This window comes from Pleurodeles waltl, chromosome 7 (assembly GCF_031143425.1).
Source record: "Pleurodeles waltl isolate 20211129_DDA chromosome 7, aPleWal1.hap1.20221129, whole genome shotgun sequence".
In the NCBI taxonomy this organism is placed as follows: Eukaryota; Metazoa; Chordata; class Amphibia; order Caudata; family Salamandridae; genus Pleurodeles; species Pleurodeles waltl.
The window spans coordinates 89,957,719-89,973,567 of record NC_090446.1 but is presented as its reverse complement, the minus strand read 5'-3'; the positions used below and the strand labels follow the sequence as shown (position 1 = coordinate 89,973,567).

At 44.8% G+C, this 15,849-nt stretch overlaps 1 protein-coding gene across 3 annotated transcripts in view; it reads left to right on the top strand.

Moving 5' to 3' along the window:
• The window catches only part of PLEKHG6 (pleckstrin homology and RhoGEF domain containing G6), a 119,352-nt gene that overhangs the window by 60,983 nt on the left and 42,520 nt on the right, over positions 1-15,849 (top strand). For all 3 annotated transcript variants that reach the window (XM_069243130.1, XM_069243131.1, XM_069243132.1), the window contains one exon: positions 11,140-11,283. In XM_069243130.1, coding sequence (XP_069099231.1) covers positions 11,140-11,283 — 144 coding nt within the window. The remainder of the gene's footprint in view (positions 1-11,139; positions 11,284-15,849) is intronic.

Sequence of the window (15,849 nt, the reverse complement as noted above, 5' to 3'; positions counted from 1 at the left end):
GATTTTAACGGACACAGTTTAGAATTCTTTGCTTAGGTTTTGTTTTGTTTTTTTGTGCCAAAGTCTATCACCATTCTTTTTGACTTTACTGTGACTAATCTAATTTCAATGAGGATTTTCGCCTAGGTTTCAGTGATTCAGCTACTCGTTGGCGCCTGAATCGTGGTCTGTGGATGCTGCCTCTGCGGTTCCCCTAGCTTGTGTATAGGTTGCTGTAGCTGCTACCCTTCCTGGCCTGGTGTCTCCAGTGTCCTTCTTCAGTGTTGCCTGCCTCATGAAAGCCAACAGTGCCACTGTGCTGCTTGGACTGGATGAGGGGGGTGATTGGGGACCCTGGGCAATTCACCTGGCGCTTCCCAGGGGCCGCTCTTCCTCTTCATGACCACTAGGCACCCTGGGATAGCCTGTAAATGTCTTTAGGGTTGTGCCTCCTCCATCGGTGGACTCCGGCACAGCCGAGCTAAAGCAGCGGCTCCGTGCTCCTCACCTCCGCTGTTCACCAGGGCCCCCCTGCTGTAGTCTGGGAGCTCCAGCTGCTACTGGTCCCACTCCTGTAGATATGCACTATGCTACCTCTTCCTCCATAGTCCTCTCCTCGTACCCCGCATGGCTTTACCTTTCTTTGCAAGGTATGGCTATTGCTTAATTGTTCTCCTGACAACACAAGAGCCACTCTTTAGGTAGTACTCAACAGTCCATAGCCTGTGCCAATGTGGACACCCAGGACCTCCTCAAGTGTCAAATCGCCTTCCTGAACATCCATTGGCGGGCATAAGATCTCCTCAATATTCTGTTTCCTGCTCCATGCTTCTGGACTCATTGGCCATGCATCTAGCTGCCCTTAGCTACGCCTCCCGCATTTTTAAAACAAATCGCATTGGCACATTCTTAAACCTCCCTTAATCTGCTTTAGGGCATCACCAGCTTCTGGATGTAAACTATTCTTGCATTTCAGTTACCTTTCAGTCACATATCTGCTTCCTTAAGAGGAGAGGAGAGTAAAACGGCTTTTAGTGTGAAAGAATTTGTTTTTGATGATTCCCCCATTTATATACAGTTATTTATGTCTGATAGATCTCGTGACAGAGTTGTGTGAGTCTGCAAACACAGACAAGTCGAAAACACTTTCAGATAACCAGGCAGGCGCATTTTACCTGAAATGCAGTCATTCGATACACTCAAATCTGCCAAATAGAGTATTCTGAATGTAAGCAAACCTGTTTTGCTTCAATGGTGATGCCCACAGTTCTGTAAATGTTCCTCCTAGCCTTTCATCTCTAGAAGGCAGCTTTCCAGAGACTCCCTTTAAACGTGTCTAAGATTTTACGGCCTAATGATTCTTGCATTACCTGTAAAATGCCAAAGCTCAGCAGGACGGGACCACGGTCAACAGCATCACGAGGTCTAACACAAGGCTTTACAACCAGACCTGAAGCAGGAGCTGATATTTAGATTTTGTTCCCCAAATAGACTTGGTATTGAGACTATAACCGGCAGTGAGATGAACAACAAGAAATTGGGGTTCATGGGCTTCAACAATTACATTAGCAAGCTCAAGAGAAAATGTTGTATTTGGCCATAGTCAAAATGTTCATGTTGCAAACAAATGAGATTTACATATCCCAGAGGATGGGCAAATAATATTGTGCGCCTTAAAAACACAGAAGAAACAGGCTTCAGGCCTGATTTAGGTATGGCGGATGGGTCACTCCAGCACGAACGTGAAGTATATCCCATCTGCCGTATTGCGATTCCCATAGGATATAATGTAATTGTAAGATGGCGGACCGGATGTCCGTCACATTTCTGACAGAGTAACCCCATCTGCCAAACTCTAAATCAGGCCCTTAAACCGCGCAGTGGAGGAACCCAACCAACGGGAGAGCAGATTTCGTAGAGAGGTGAGACGGGTGCATAACGCAGCAGAAGAGATGATTGGGTGGCCGGGTGCTGCTCAGGTCAAGGTGACAGTATAGAGTCAGCCGAGCAGCCTGTGTGGTCTGCCCGCTAACTATTCCAGCCCATTCTTGTAATTTCTGCATGGAGTGAAGTTCATATAGAGCGGACGAGACAATACATTTCACCATTCAATCACGTCCAATAGGAATAACAATTGGCATTTTGGAAAAGACAGGGGGAGTTCTTCTTCTTCTACTTCACAAGTAAAGTAATGCACAAAAAATGATACTTTTTTCAAAATATCAGAATATGATTTTGAATAAAACCTACTGTGTGATGATTTGTACTTGTGAATCAGCGGCTAACCCTTTTAAACATTTTTAGTAGAATTAATATTCAGAGGCAGAATTGTGATTTTCTAACTGTAGATATTAGTGGTGGCAAGTCCTGCCACACTGGTACTGAATTGGAAACATTAACTTATACAAGGCGATCAGACTATTTAGCTAGAGGACAGACAACTGATCTTTGTAGCATTCAGCCATCAGTGGAGTTGGCTTTCAATGCAGACTCTGAGGGACCCTGGTAATCTGTATCCTACCTGTGAGCGGTGCAGTAGAGCTGTCTGTATGGGCTCCCTCGACGCTTGCTCCAGGGGATAAGTATTCCATGTTTGCAGCACATGCTTTGCCACAACCACATTGATGAAGGACGCATGGGAAATCTTCTAATCATTCAGGAATGTGGGGCAGGTGATCAGCAAGGCTTAAGATTGGTCACTGTTTCTGGCTTGAACAGAATCTATTGTATGGTCCTCTGGTTGCCTAGTAGCTAATTTGAGGTCAGCAGTGTGCAGAGTGAGATGCTCTGTGTGAACCCCTATGCCATCCACCAAGGCAAGGGTCGATGTGCAGTCTGGCTGAGCCTATGTTAGATAGCAAAGCAGTTGACCATAACCCCCAAAAGTGTTAAATATCTCCTCTACCAAAATAATTCAGCTTTCGTTGAGTCTGCAAATGCATTTTGTTTTTTACAATTCCAAATAACACAAAAAAGGAGCAGATTGTCCCCAAATGAAAGGTAACTCACAAGTTTTAGATTAAATTCCAGAATTGTCCAGAAAAAAGTCACATGTTCATAATTTCACTATACCAACAAGCAATGTTGATTTCACTAATGTGAGAAAAAACAGGCGCAGCGGGGCTTCAAACTATCAAAATTATGCATGTAGTTTCTATAAGTAAAGCAATTTGGAAATTACGCTGTCTGATGCCAAGAGGGTTCATAGCCTTGGCTCTAAAATGAGAACTTAGAGCCTCATTACGAGTACAGTGGTCCTAAAACCACTGTACCCGCTGTGGCGGTCCGACCTCCAGATTATGATGCTGGTAGTAGGACCGCCAGAAGACCACCACCATGATCATGGATCCCGACGGGTTGGTGGCAGTGCAAGTCATGGTCAAGAACGGTGGTGCCAATGTCGGCACTTCCGTGCTAATCACGACTTGCCTTTCCATGGTGGGGACCCCACCATGAAAAGGCCAGCAGAAAGGCAGACACGGGGCCACAGGGGACCATGGCAGACAGTGCACATTCCGAGTGTCCTGGCAGCACCACCAGTGTGGCGGCATTGTCCTTGGCTCTCCCTGAAAGCCAAAGCCAATGCCGCTGCACTGTTTCGGTGGGAAGTTCATAATATGGTGGTGGGGAGGCCGTCTGCTTGGTGGCCGCCTCCCCACCACCGTATTGGCAGTCCAACGGTCAGACCGCCAAAGTTGTAACAAGGCCCTTAGTTTTTAATAGGTTTCGGTATTGTTAAGGAAAGATGCAGGTGAGCAATAGTCCCCTCATTGACAAAGACACAATATTCCTGGCTCATCCCCAACCTCCATCTGATGGAGGTTTACACACTCACTGTGCGCGTGCCTTAGACATCTCTCTCCTAAAAGCCTTATCATGGGCCTATAAATCCCTCTCATTGTGGTTTTCATCCCAAAATAGTGGAGTTCGGACAGTGGAGCTCCCTTGGATGGAAACCTGCCTGATACCTGCAGACTGTTGCCTGGTGCAGTTGCTACTCCTGTAACTGGTCTTGAAAGCAGGTTGAGTCCTGAGTTGAGTCAGTACAAGTATATGATTTTAGGACCTCACAAATGTGTACTTTACAAGAAAAAATTCTTATTAATGCATTTCCCCAAATAGACTACTTCTGACTAGTTTTCCCACTTTTCAGCTCTCCAGAGACCCAGCTACATATATAATCCCACTATTTCACAATTGCCATTTGATACCATCAGCACAGGTCTTAAGGAGAAGCTCTCCAAGCATGTGGGCCATGAATCCTTTGATGTCGCTAACCCCCTGTCTCCACTTTCCATCGGCCAATCTGGTTCTGATAATCTTGGGAGCACAGGTCACACAATCTCACTGTCATTCAGATATGAAACTGCTTGTAGACTCAGTGTCACTAGCTTTACATGTTTGCTCTTCAAAAGGTAGCACTGTATTTTCCCCTACTAGGACCTCCTTTGGACAACTGAATAACAAAGCTGTTCTTCCAAACAGACTGATTGGAAGCTCCCCCAGTACTTTTGGGGCACTCAGTGTATGGTGGCTCCATGTTATTGGAGGAACCCTGCCTCTGTGTGTCCACAGCGGACTGGCTCTAGAGCTGTTGCAAAACCTCAAAAGCCAAAGTAAACTCCCTCTTTGAATGGCTCCTTCTTCTGGATTCCACAACTAAAATTGATGGAAGTGTTTCTCAATGGGGTGTCACTTGACCAGTTCTAGGTTGTCCACTTCCAGACCCATGGTGGTAGGCCCTTTCTTCCAGCTGCCATGTTTTGTGGGCATCACCCTGCAGTCTGAATCAGGCTCTTGGTTACTTGTGAAGGTGCTGTGTCACTGTGTGTGGGATGAAAGGTCAGAACTTGACTCTGTTTCAGGAATGCAGTTGGAGTCTTGCTTGATGTTCTCCTTCCTGCCCCAGTCGTGATACAGACCTTGCATCCCTGACGGCACAGATTCTCCTTCATGGGTCCTGTGGTTCAAACTTCCTCAGTGCCTCCCTCCACAATCTCCAGACCTTGGGTTCCATTGAACTTTAAAGACGCTGACTGCCCCTTGCTGTGAACAAGTAGTTGGCACATTTTGACTGAAGCCACAAATCTTTGCATTCAACTAAGCGTATTAGATTTTACAGCTAGGCAAATTTTAATTACATCCAAGTAATCTTATTAATTTTGGTAATTTCACGTTACTCTTGTAACATGAAATTATCGAAAATTATGCGATTGCACCCGCTCGTGTAATTCAGCGTACTTTGAGGCCAAAATGTCTACATCAAAACCACAGGAACATAACCATGCTGGCTGCTGCTGTTCATATTCTATCAATTCAGCACTATTTTCTTAGAGGAAAATGCATCCTCTGATCCATTTTGGGTGCAAGGACCTCTGGTCCATTAGGGAAGCATGGGTGCATTTTTCACCAAGAAAATAGTTATGTATGCTAGGTTATGAACCTTGTGTAATCGTGAATAATTTCACGTAATTACACTGTAGCAAATTACACAAGTTTTTCCCAACTCTAGTGAGTAAATCGCTTCCCTTACCCAACCCAAAGAATGCGCCTCCACAAGTGCATGAAGCACAGGAGATGCAGCTTGTTGGCATATGGTCACAAGCAGTGGCGTAGCGTTGGGGGTGCAGGGGGGGCTGGCCGCACCGGGCGCAACATCTGGGGGGGGGGCGCGCTCGCACTCGCGAGTGCTAAAATCCACGGGTTAGGGGGCGCAAATTACTTGCCTTGCCCCGGGTGCTGACAACCCACGCTACGCCACTGGTCACAAGAGAGTACCAAAAGCTATGGATTGTCTGCAGAAGCATGGATTGGACTATGTTCCATCCTCCCAAAAATATTTCCTCTCAGCCAGTTAGCTTTCGGGAAAGGTTTCCCTTCTTCCGTATATGTTAGCCACTGGAGTCAACATTGTATGTGCGCTGACAATCTGGCACTCAAGCTTACATTGAGATCACACACTTAAGAGGAGAAAATATAGGTGGAACTGACCCCTTAGGTAGAGTGACTACTTGAGCGCTCAGCAAATAAATTCATGAAGCTCCATGCTATAGCTTTCATCACAAGTTGCTGGAAGGTGACAAGTTATGATAACCGGAGCCCAGAGAGATAAATTCTCATATCTGTGTCAACTCTGCATTTTGCCCCAAACCCTATGTGTTTTTTGGACATGTAGTCCACTCTAAATGGTATACGTGTCTAATTATACATAGGGTAAGCTTCAGAAAATGTCCTCTACTCCTTTTCTTCAATATTGTACTTTTATATTGTAACAAACCCAGTAAGTAAACCTGTCTATGACAGTGTGGCCCTTACAAGAAGTTGTACCTCTGCCCAGTTACATGCTGGTAAAATTGATTTAGTTAAATTTGAGCATTCATAGTGTGCTGGAATATCATGGTGCCCCAAGGAAACTTGAGAAGCCAGTGTCACTGACTTGTACTACTTTATAAAACTTAGAACACTCTTTAGTTCTGTTAAGAGATTTTCAGCTTTCTTTGTCAAATTCTGATGGCAAATACAGTGTCTATAAATGGCATGTATTTTGTAAAGTAAGCTTTGATCAGAGAATTCTACAGGCTGAACTAAAACGATTACTTGTCTTTTGAAAGGTCTTCAAGGTGTGATGGTGCCCAAACCACTGCTCTTGTCTTGTGCACATCTGATGAATCAGGAGCGGTCTAATTCTGATACGGATTTTGGTGCTTCCTGTTAGATCTGCTTTATATTAGCATTCGAAATGACGATTTCGCTTGAGAGAAATGTAGAACCCGTTTGGTCCTACAAGAATGATAGACAGAGAAGTCTTAAACTAAAAGCTTTCATTAAAAAAAAATAGACATGCAGGCGTCAATTTAGCAAAGTCAGAATCAATTAATCAAGAAGAGTGTAAGGCTCAATAAAAGTACAAAATCAATAAAAAATGCAATTAAGTTCAAATCATTAAAATGCTAAGTATAGAAAATGACAAAGCAGTCCAACGTGGATTCGTTTCCTAAGGTCAATGGAAAGGGTTTCCTGTTACTTTAAGAAAACACATTTTTTGGAGGGTTTTAAACAATGGATTTTAAACACTTACTACAGTTCTACACGATTCACATAGCTTAAACCAATTAAAACTAAGCAAAGCAAAACATATGCAACTAAATATATTTAACAAGATTCTCCTAATTCTTAATGGAACAGAAGTGTTTCCATTAAACGTAATTTTCCCTGGGACAGCCAGGTTTACCTTGAACTGGTATACTTTGATGTAGAATAGCCTGTGAAGGTTACTGTCCTTGCCAGTAGATCACAGTCAATTGTTATTTGAGGGAGACATGAAAATACAAACCTATTGATGTGGTCTAAGGAAACGTCCCTCATCACTGACAAAATGGAGTCTGGGGCCTAAAATCTCTAAGTTAGCCAGAATCGGGGTTTTCACAAATAAAATGCATTTAATTTCAGGGACCTGACTATATCTAGAGTGAAGAGCTTCTCTGAGAAGCTCCAGTTTGGACACCATTTTAGCACCATTATCTTAGTGTAGGAGTGGGATCATTAGTTCGGTGAGTGCACATCTGTCCATGCCAAAGTGAATAGTTCCTCAGCAGTTGGGCATACTATACCACCGATGGCAATGTGACATTTCTGGGACATGCTCCATTGTTCTGGCCGACAGGAAGTAGAGTAGTGATAGGATTGCTTTCTCATTAGCCAACTTGGCTGCACAAGAAGCCCAACATGGCTTTTTGGGTGTCTCAGGAGTTGATGGTGCAACTCTGTAGTAAAAGGTGGAAGGAGATGAGCGCCATGAACATTAAACGCTGGTTAGATGTTCCATATGTGGTGCCAATCTCTTCTCCCTCAACCTGTACACTCATGCAACCCCCAGCTCCGTCTCAAGGAGAAGTATTTATTTACTAAGTCCTCACTGGAGAAAGGATCATTAAAAGTCTTGTGACAGGTCCCCAGGCCCGGTGGCAGTGTCGTTCTACTGCTTTGACATTGTAGACCTGCCTTGCTGTTGTGAGTCCTTGTACCAGGTATTTTGGTGAATGAATATCCTTATGTGCTGCTAACTTCTCCGAATAAGAGGAGCTGGACGCTTTGTCAGGTAAACTCTGAATGTTCCGTCAGAAGAACCACAGAAAAGGTCCCAAAACTCAAGCGTTGTTGCCTCGAAGCACTGTTTGAACAAGAAAGATGATTGACGGTGACTCTGCAGGCAGTTCTAACTGTGGACAATCTTGCTCCATGCACATTTGTCAAAAACTTTTTTTGGGGAGGAAACATTAGGTAAGAAAGATTGAATTAAACCTCAGAAATTAAGCAAGCAAGACGTTGAGATGTTCCTTCACAGCTGACACCTACTTGTACTCCAACGTTGCCTTCCCAATGTCAGCCATGTGCATCACTATAAATGTGTACCGTAACCTCGGACTCCTTTTGGAACCACAACCCACTACAGGCCTCCTTTCAAAATACTCCATACTTTGAGAAGAGCTGGAGTCAGATCCTCTCCCGTGATTGGTCCACCATATGCCCAGTTTCGTCTGCCGAAGATGCAATCTATTTCCTTCAACTTTTACACCTTCTTTAGCTGTTTTCAACGAGGGTTCCACCAGGTCTTTTCCGGAGCGGTGAAGCTTCTGTCTGGAGTAAATATAATTCATCTCCTCCCTGGTTGGTCGTTGATCCAGGATTTACTCTAAATCTTGTCACACTTTGTTTCACTGGGTCACACACCCTCACTTCAGGCCAACCAAGCGATCTTACGAACACCAACACAGTGATCTTCATTCTACAGAAAAATCCTTTAAGGGAACATAGAAAAAAACTGAGTGTTCAGCCCTGTTACTACTAGGTGTTTTTAAAGAAATATTTTTATTTCGACTTTATAAACTTTCTCTCCTGATTGCTGTTCTAATAAACAATGACTGATCATAATACATTGTCTGATGCTTTTGGTCAAGAATATAAAAAAAAAAAACTTCACTGACCATCATCAAGGTCAAAGGCCCTCCTGTGAGGTAATTGGAAAAAGTAAAATGATATCTGAAATCACTTCCCCTAACCTTAAGATTTGAATCAAATATAACCACTGCTTTTCATCCCACCACCAAAATGTTTTCTCTAGCTGTGTTTATAATGAATCTGCAGATGTGCATTAGATTTTTGTTTCCCAGGAAAATTATTCTAGAAGCTTTTTTACAAGGCAGATTGAATCAGGGAGAAATAAAGTCTGGCAAACTATGGTGGTGATTTTGAAGTGTCTTCTGTTGGCCAGTGGAGCTGTCTTAGAATCAGAGAGGTATAGCAAGTCTGAGGAGACCCACAAAAGTGCATGCCACCGATGGTGTTTGCAGTCCATTTCGGAATTAAGGTAGGCATATTAGTTTTTGCTGGTCAGTTTCATAAGGGCTTGTGTACGATCAGCAGAGGTGTCAAACAGTTGAAAAAGAGAAAGTTGTAATGGCTGTACATACACATAAAACAATTGCATTGACAGAGCATGGCAACAAGGGATACAAAAAGTTACAGAAGATTCATGCTTATTATTTGGGGACTTCTGTTACTCTAAGTAGCACCAAAACGAGTGGAGCGAAACAGATGAGAACTGGACCACATCAGCCCACCTGTTTAGCAGAATTTGGTGATCTAGCATATTGAAAGTGGCTGAGACAGCCAAGGGAATCAACTTCGCTTGCTCATTACTGTCAGATGCAAGAAAGATCTCTTACCACATACTTAATAACTGGAGCACCATCACAGGTTTGAGGCGAAATGTTCCTAGAAGGTCACCCAAGGCAAACAGTATTTCTACTTGAATCCTTTGTAGAGTTGGTCCGTAAAGGCAATCTGAAATGCGCCCTAACCTAGGGCTGTGGGGATGAGGTAACAGTTCTAATCCAAACTTACTGACCTCTTGTCTTCATACAGCCAGTAATAAAATGTTATTGTTCCTTTATTGCCATGCTGCATTCTAAAAACTTATATGCATGGCAGTAGAATTAGTGTATAGATGAATTTGTGTGCCTCTATTGTAAGGCAGTTGTATGAATGAGTCTATTTGGGTTGACCTGCTTGGCACTGGTTGGTGAATGGGGGAGGTGTTAGAAGAAAGTGCTGATCTTCTGGTTACTCCAAAATGCATTGTCCAAACTGAAGAATGAGTGGGTCATTTCTTGAAAATAATGTTGGCCAGTAGTCATTTGCAAGGGAGGAGTGAAGCACTTTTGGCTGCTTGTTCTGAAGGTAGTCTGCCAAAGTGAAGTGGCACATGAGCCTTGTGTGGAGTCAATCCTATGCTTGATGCCTTTCACTAATGAACTCAATTTATGAAGCCCTGAAATGCAGAAAGTTATTGATAATGAAGTGAGTGGAGGTGTAGGCCATGATTGGGGTGATTGTACATGGAGTGAGTCAGCTCACCTCTGTTCTTTCTCCGCTCTGCACAAGATGCACAGTTACTGGTGAACTGGCCTACTAGCGGTACACCACAGGATACTTGCTGGGCTGAGGGAAGCTGGACTGCTTTCAATGGTTGTATCTGGTTCATGGTTGCAGCAGGTAGACTATCATTTTGTTCCTAGAAGTGAATCCTCCATGTGTCCCGTTGTCCAGTGTACTTGCTTCTTGTCAGTCAAAGATGTTTTGTGTAGTTTAGGGGTTGATGCTCTGAATATAGTGATGGTGTAATTTGGAGACCACCATCAGATCACTGATGTGACTTCCTAAATCTTCCTCCTACAAGTATGATTGTGTGCTTTACACAAGATCTATTCTTTGGTATTACCATGTTTTCTGGTTATTAAACTTAACTCTTTGCTATTCCTTGTAACATAAGCAGTGTAACTCTGCTTTAAGCAGGACATCTTGTGTTGGTCATGTAAACTTGGTGAATTTCTATAGAGCTATGAAGCCCTGAGAACTCTGTGAGGTCTGTCTGTGGTGCCCAACATGTGAGCTGCTGGGCTGGATCATTCACTGGTCCCCTTTTGGCAATTACATCTCATCCTTGTTATATGATGTACATCTGAGAGGCTTCCTACTTGTGACTGTCTCCTCTACATATAGCTAACATATAGACTTGACTGATTCGCATTGATGCCTGGAAGTCTGGTAGCCAGTGACTGTTGTGAGGCTTACTCATGCTTTTTCTTTCTTTACATTTAGGGGCCTCAGAAGCGAAGGAAGAGGTTGCCAGACTATGTGACGTTTTCCCGGGCAACCTCAAAAACCCTAATCCTGACTCCTGTGTCAATCAATGATGTTGAGAAGAAGAAGGATTCCGTGGAGCGTAAGATCAATAACCGCAAGGTAGGGTTTGACCGTCCTACTACAACCCAGCCTATAACAGTCATGCACTAGAAACACCCCTTACACGTTGGTGGGATGCTGTTCACAGATAACCAGTAGCAGCATAACTAACCAATAGCTGTGAGTTGAGAGGACTCCATAGAGGTCTCACTTCAGCTTCCTAAACCCAAGTGAAGCCTGTCAAACACTGGAAAGCTCATACATCACTGTAACCATAAGCCAATGGTTTCTCTGAGCCCAGAGGTCTTACTTGCTCACAACCCACTAAATATGAAAGCAGACAGTTATTTCTGCAAAATAGTACTGATGACCATGAGGTTTATTTGCCCTGCCTTTCATGGTGTAGGAAGCAAGAGCTCTATTTCAAATGCTCTGCATTTGGTATCACTGTTGAAATAAACTAAGCGAGCAAACATGCAACAAAGAAACACATTACTGGTGTATATATGTTTATATAAAGCAAACATGGCTCTTACAGAGAGACGGGTAAGATGGAAAGAATGGGGTAGGATAACCAAGCGGGGGGCATGGTGGGTGGCAGGCATGCTGTAACCTTATTACACAATGAATAACCTGACCACCACAATGCATGATTATAAATTGATGACATGGAATATATAGGGCCTAGAATCGGCGACCAGCCAACACAAGATCTTGGCATACCTCAAAAGAAGAGGGGTCCATACAGCCTTGCTCCAAGGGACGCACCTTACCTCACTGGAGGCTTAACTCCTCAGACGAAGATGGCGGGGCCAATTACATGCTTCCACGTATTCAGCATTTGCATGGGGCGCCCTGATATGGGTGAGGGCAGGAGTCCCTTTTGAAACCACCATAATAGACATAAAGTGGGCTGCTACGTCATTGCAGAGGGATGGCTTCATGGCAAACATAGTCTTAGGTAGTGTCTATGTACCAAACCAGGATCAGGTCCAGTTACTCCATGTCCTATCAGTCCAACAGACTGAGGGACCATACTTAATAGGCGGGGACTTTAACTGTGTACTCAACACTACCTTAAATCGCTCCACCCACTCCACTACCAGAGGCAGCAGCACACAGAGCAACTGCCGGGCTGGCTGCTCGGACCAAACTCTAGAACATGTAGGACCTTGGGTGTATCCAACATCCAACAGCCAGAGACGCCTCATACTACTCTGGACTACACCTATTACACACTAGAATTGAGCGTTTTATATGCACTAAGTAACTTAGCCCAAGCATCTCACACACCAAATATCTGGGACGTACCCTAGCAGACCACAACCCCTTATTATTGACCTGGCGCTGCACAAATGACTGACCACCAATACCAAAATGCAGCTCCAACCAGCAGCCTTAGAGGATGCTCCATTTAAGGAATCTTTTCACAACCGACTGTTACAATACTTTGCTTCTGCAGCACAGAATGGGAGGCCCGAAAGGTTGCGTAAGACACTGCATGGGACAGACGGTGGGTATCCGACGTTCTTTAGAATGTGACCATATGAAATTAGAGCACGGACTCCACAAATGAGACAATGAACAAGGTAACAGTCCTGGAGCCCTTGTGCGACTGTTGGAGATGCACGAGAAATACAACATTGCCCTGGAATGACTGAGGTTCTATGATTATAAAAACTATTTGAATAGAGTGCACAAGGAAGATTGAAAATTGAACAGACTGTTGGCCAGGTTGGTTCACTCCGACAACAGGGCCCCCCTGTCACAAACCTACATACAGCAGATGGGACAGTCCTCTTCTCCCCTCAAAACATCAACACAGCTCTCAGGTCCTACTATGTGCCCCTTTACCATCCGCCGTAGGTTTACCTACTGCCAGAATTGGACTACCAACTATAGACCCTGTTGTTGCAGTCCCTCACATCAGAGGATCGAGACCCATTAGGGGTGCCGGTAACAGAGGAAGAGGTCAAAAATGCAATCAAAGGACTGACAACCGGTACAACACCAGACACTGACGGCCTCCCCTCAAAATTCTATAAGACATTTGTGGAGGTATTGGCACCAAAACTATGAGAAGGGCATACTGCCGGAGACAAAAAGGGAGGCATTGGTGGTCCCCCTGCCCAAATCCACCTTTAAAAATATAACAGTAACAGACTTTCGACCCCTTTCCATGCTGAATTGTGATTTTAAGATACTCAGTAAGATATTAGCGACCCGCCTTCTACTCCACATGCAGAGGCTAATTCAAGAAGACCAAAATGTCTTCATACCTAGGCGTAGCACCACCTACAATCTTTGTCGGCTATACTCGATCCTATATTCCCAGGAGGGTCTACATGACCCCAACACCATGATCATGTCGGTTGACCTAGAGAAAGCTTTCAATTCCCTGAGATGGGATTTCTTGAAAGCGGTCATGATCCGAATGGGATTAAGCACTAAATGGGTGAGGTGGGTGGAGCTACTGTATGGTCACCCCATGGCTAGAGTAAGAACGGGGAAGTATTCCGGGGCACCAGGCAGGGATGTCCCCTCTCGTCGCTCCTTTTCGCCATAGCTATTGAGCCTTTAGGATAACGTTCCGCATAAAGGGACCGGATTGGGGTATTACAACCGGTAACACTACACACATCATCTCATTATATACAGATGATCTGCTTGTTTAATTAAGAGATGGGGAGGCTGCCGCTCCCAGGGTATTGCATCTTCTTGAGAAATTTGGTCGATGTTGTGGCCTAAGGATGAATAGGAGCAAAACTTGCCCCTTACCGGACCACATGGAATTCCCGTCCTGCTAAATGCCCACATGATATAGTTTGGGCACCACACACATTTAAGTACTTGGGAATACAAATATTTCATGACCTAGTTGACCTCCAAATCTGGGAAAAACTTTCCGACCCTTGAAATCATGTGTCGCGTTCTGGCGCACCCTTAAACTACACACAATGGCAAGAATAGCACTTTCCAAAATGGTCATGGTCCCCCATCTCCTATATTTGTCAGCCTCCCAGTGAAAATCCCAGTGAGCTGGTATAGGAGACTTGGCGCACTCCTCCAGGATTGATTTGGGATGGCGGGTGTCAGAAGGTCTCACTTGTCCACCCTCGGCCACCCCACATCGGAAGGAGGGCTCGGAGTGCCTGACTTTGAATTGTACTACCTGGTGGCTCAAGTCCAATGGATGGCAAAATGGCTGAATCGCACAAGCCTACATAAATTGGGCCAGTTGGGGATAGACCCTAATCAAGGCCTATTGCTGGCCAAACTGCTAAACCCAAAGATCTGAACCCCTCGCCCAAGTGTCCTGCTAACGTCAGCACTGACCTGGTGGAAACGGGGACTGCGGTGCACTGGAGTAGCAATCTCATATGCCCCTGAGCTACCATTAGTAGGTGTACCCCATGGCAAACTTGTGGTCTTCTTCATTTCAGTGCAAATGGAAAACTGAACGGAGGTGGGTTTGGTGACCGTGAGGAACTGCTTCCAGTAGAATATCCTCATCCCATTTGGGGACCTGGTGGAGCAAACTAGCGTACCATCAGGGCAATTCCTTACATATGAAGCACTGAAATGAGCCATGTAAGACATAAGGGATACCTTGAACACTGAACCCACCAGGCACACAGTCCTCCAACTCATACTGAGTATGGGAACGGGCTCCCACCTGTTCACATGGTTCTATAGAGCTCTTAGCTAAATGACTTTGAAACTACTGGATGCCCTTAAAACTTACTGGGAGACCACACTAGGGAGAGAAATCACAGACCACAAAAGGAAAAGGATGTTATCCTACCGACACAGTCTCACGCAATTTGTGTCTTAAATATATACAATATAATTACACTCCCAGAACTTACCCGACCTCACACAGACTCAGGACTATATATGGAGGAGAGCCCAGGGGATGCCCCTGCTGTAAAACTCTGGTCTTGGACTTGGACCACATAACATGGGGGTGTCCTGAACTTGAGGAATCCTGGGAAACAGTAACGGAGAAACTTGGCAACACCCTGGACAGATCACTTACTAGCACTCCGCCTTAATGCTTCCTGGGCCTGTTCACCAGGCCAACTCTTAAGAAAGTGGAGATCAGATTTCTGGACTTGGCCAGATGGCGCTTAGCAATGGCCTGGAAGTCGCCCAGGGGTCCGAGTCTGGAGATCGGGGTGAGCAATGTAACAATATGGGTCCGGGCAGAGGAACAGGCTTTGCAGAGAGAGGAGGCTCGGGTAAGAGTTTGATTTATTACAACACTATTGAGGTAGACTAATGGGAATCCCATGGAATGACCAATGACCAGATGGAGGACAGAGAGGGATGGCCATATGTGGAATCAGATGTCGATCCTGAGCCAGGGGAAAACACAACACGAGGGAGACACCTACCAATGGAAAAGGGGGAGCCAACTCACATTAGAGGTAAACATGAGACCCGCCAACACATTTTGTAACACTATCCAACTGACTACACAACTGACACATGACTCCACCACTTCATCAGACCCGCAATTAATTAATGCTTCCCCTCTACCCCATTTGATTACGGTCAAGAGCAAATCAGGCCTACGATTCTGCTCATCCCGCCACCGATGCTCAACCAGGCAATCACAAGTGA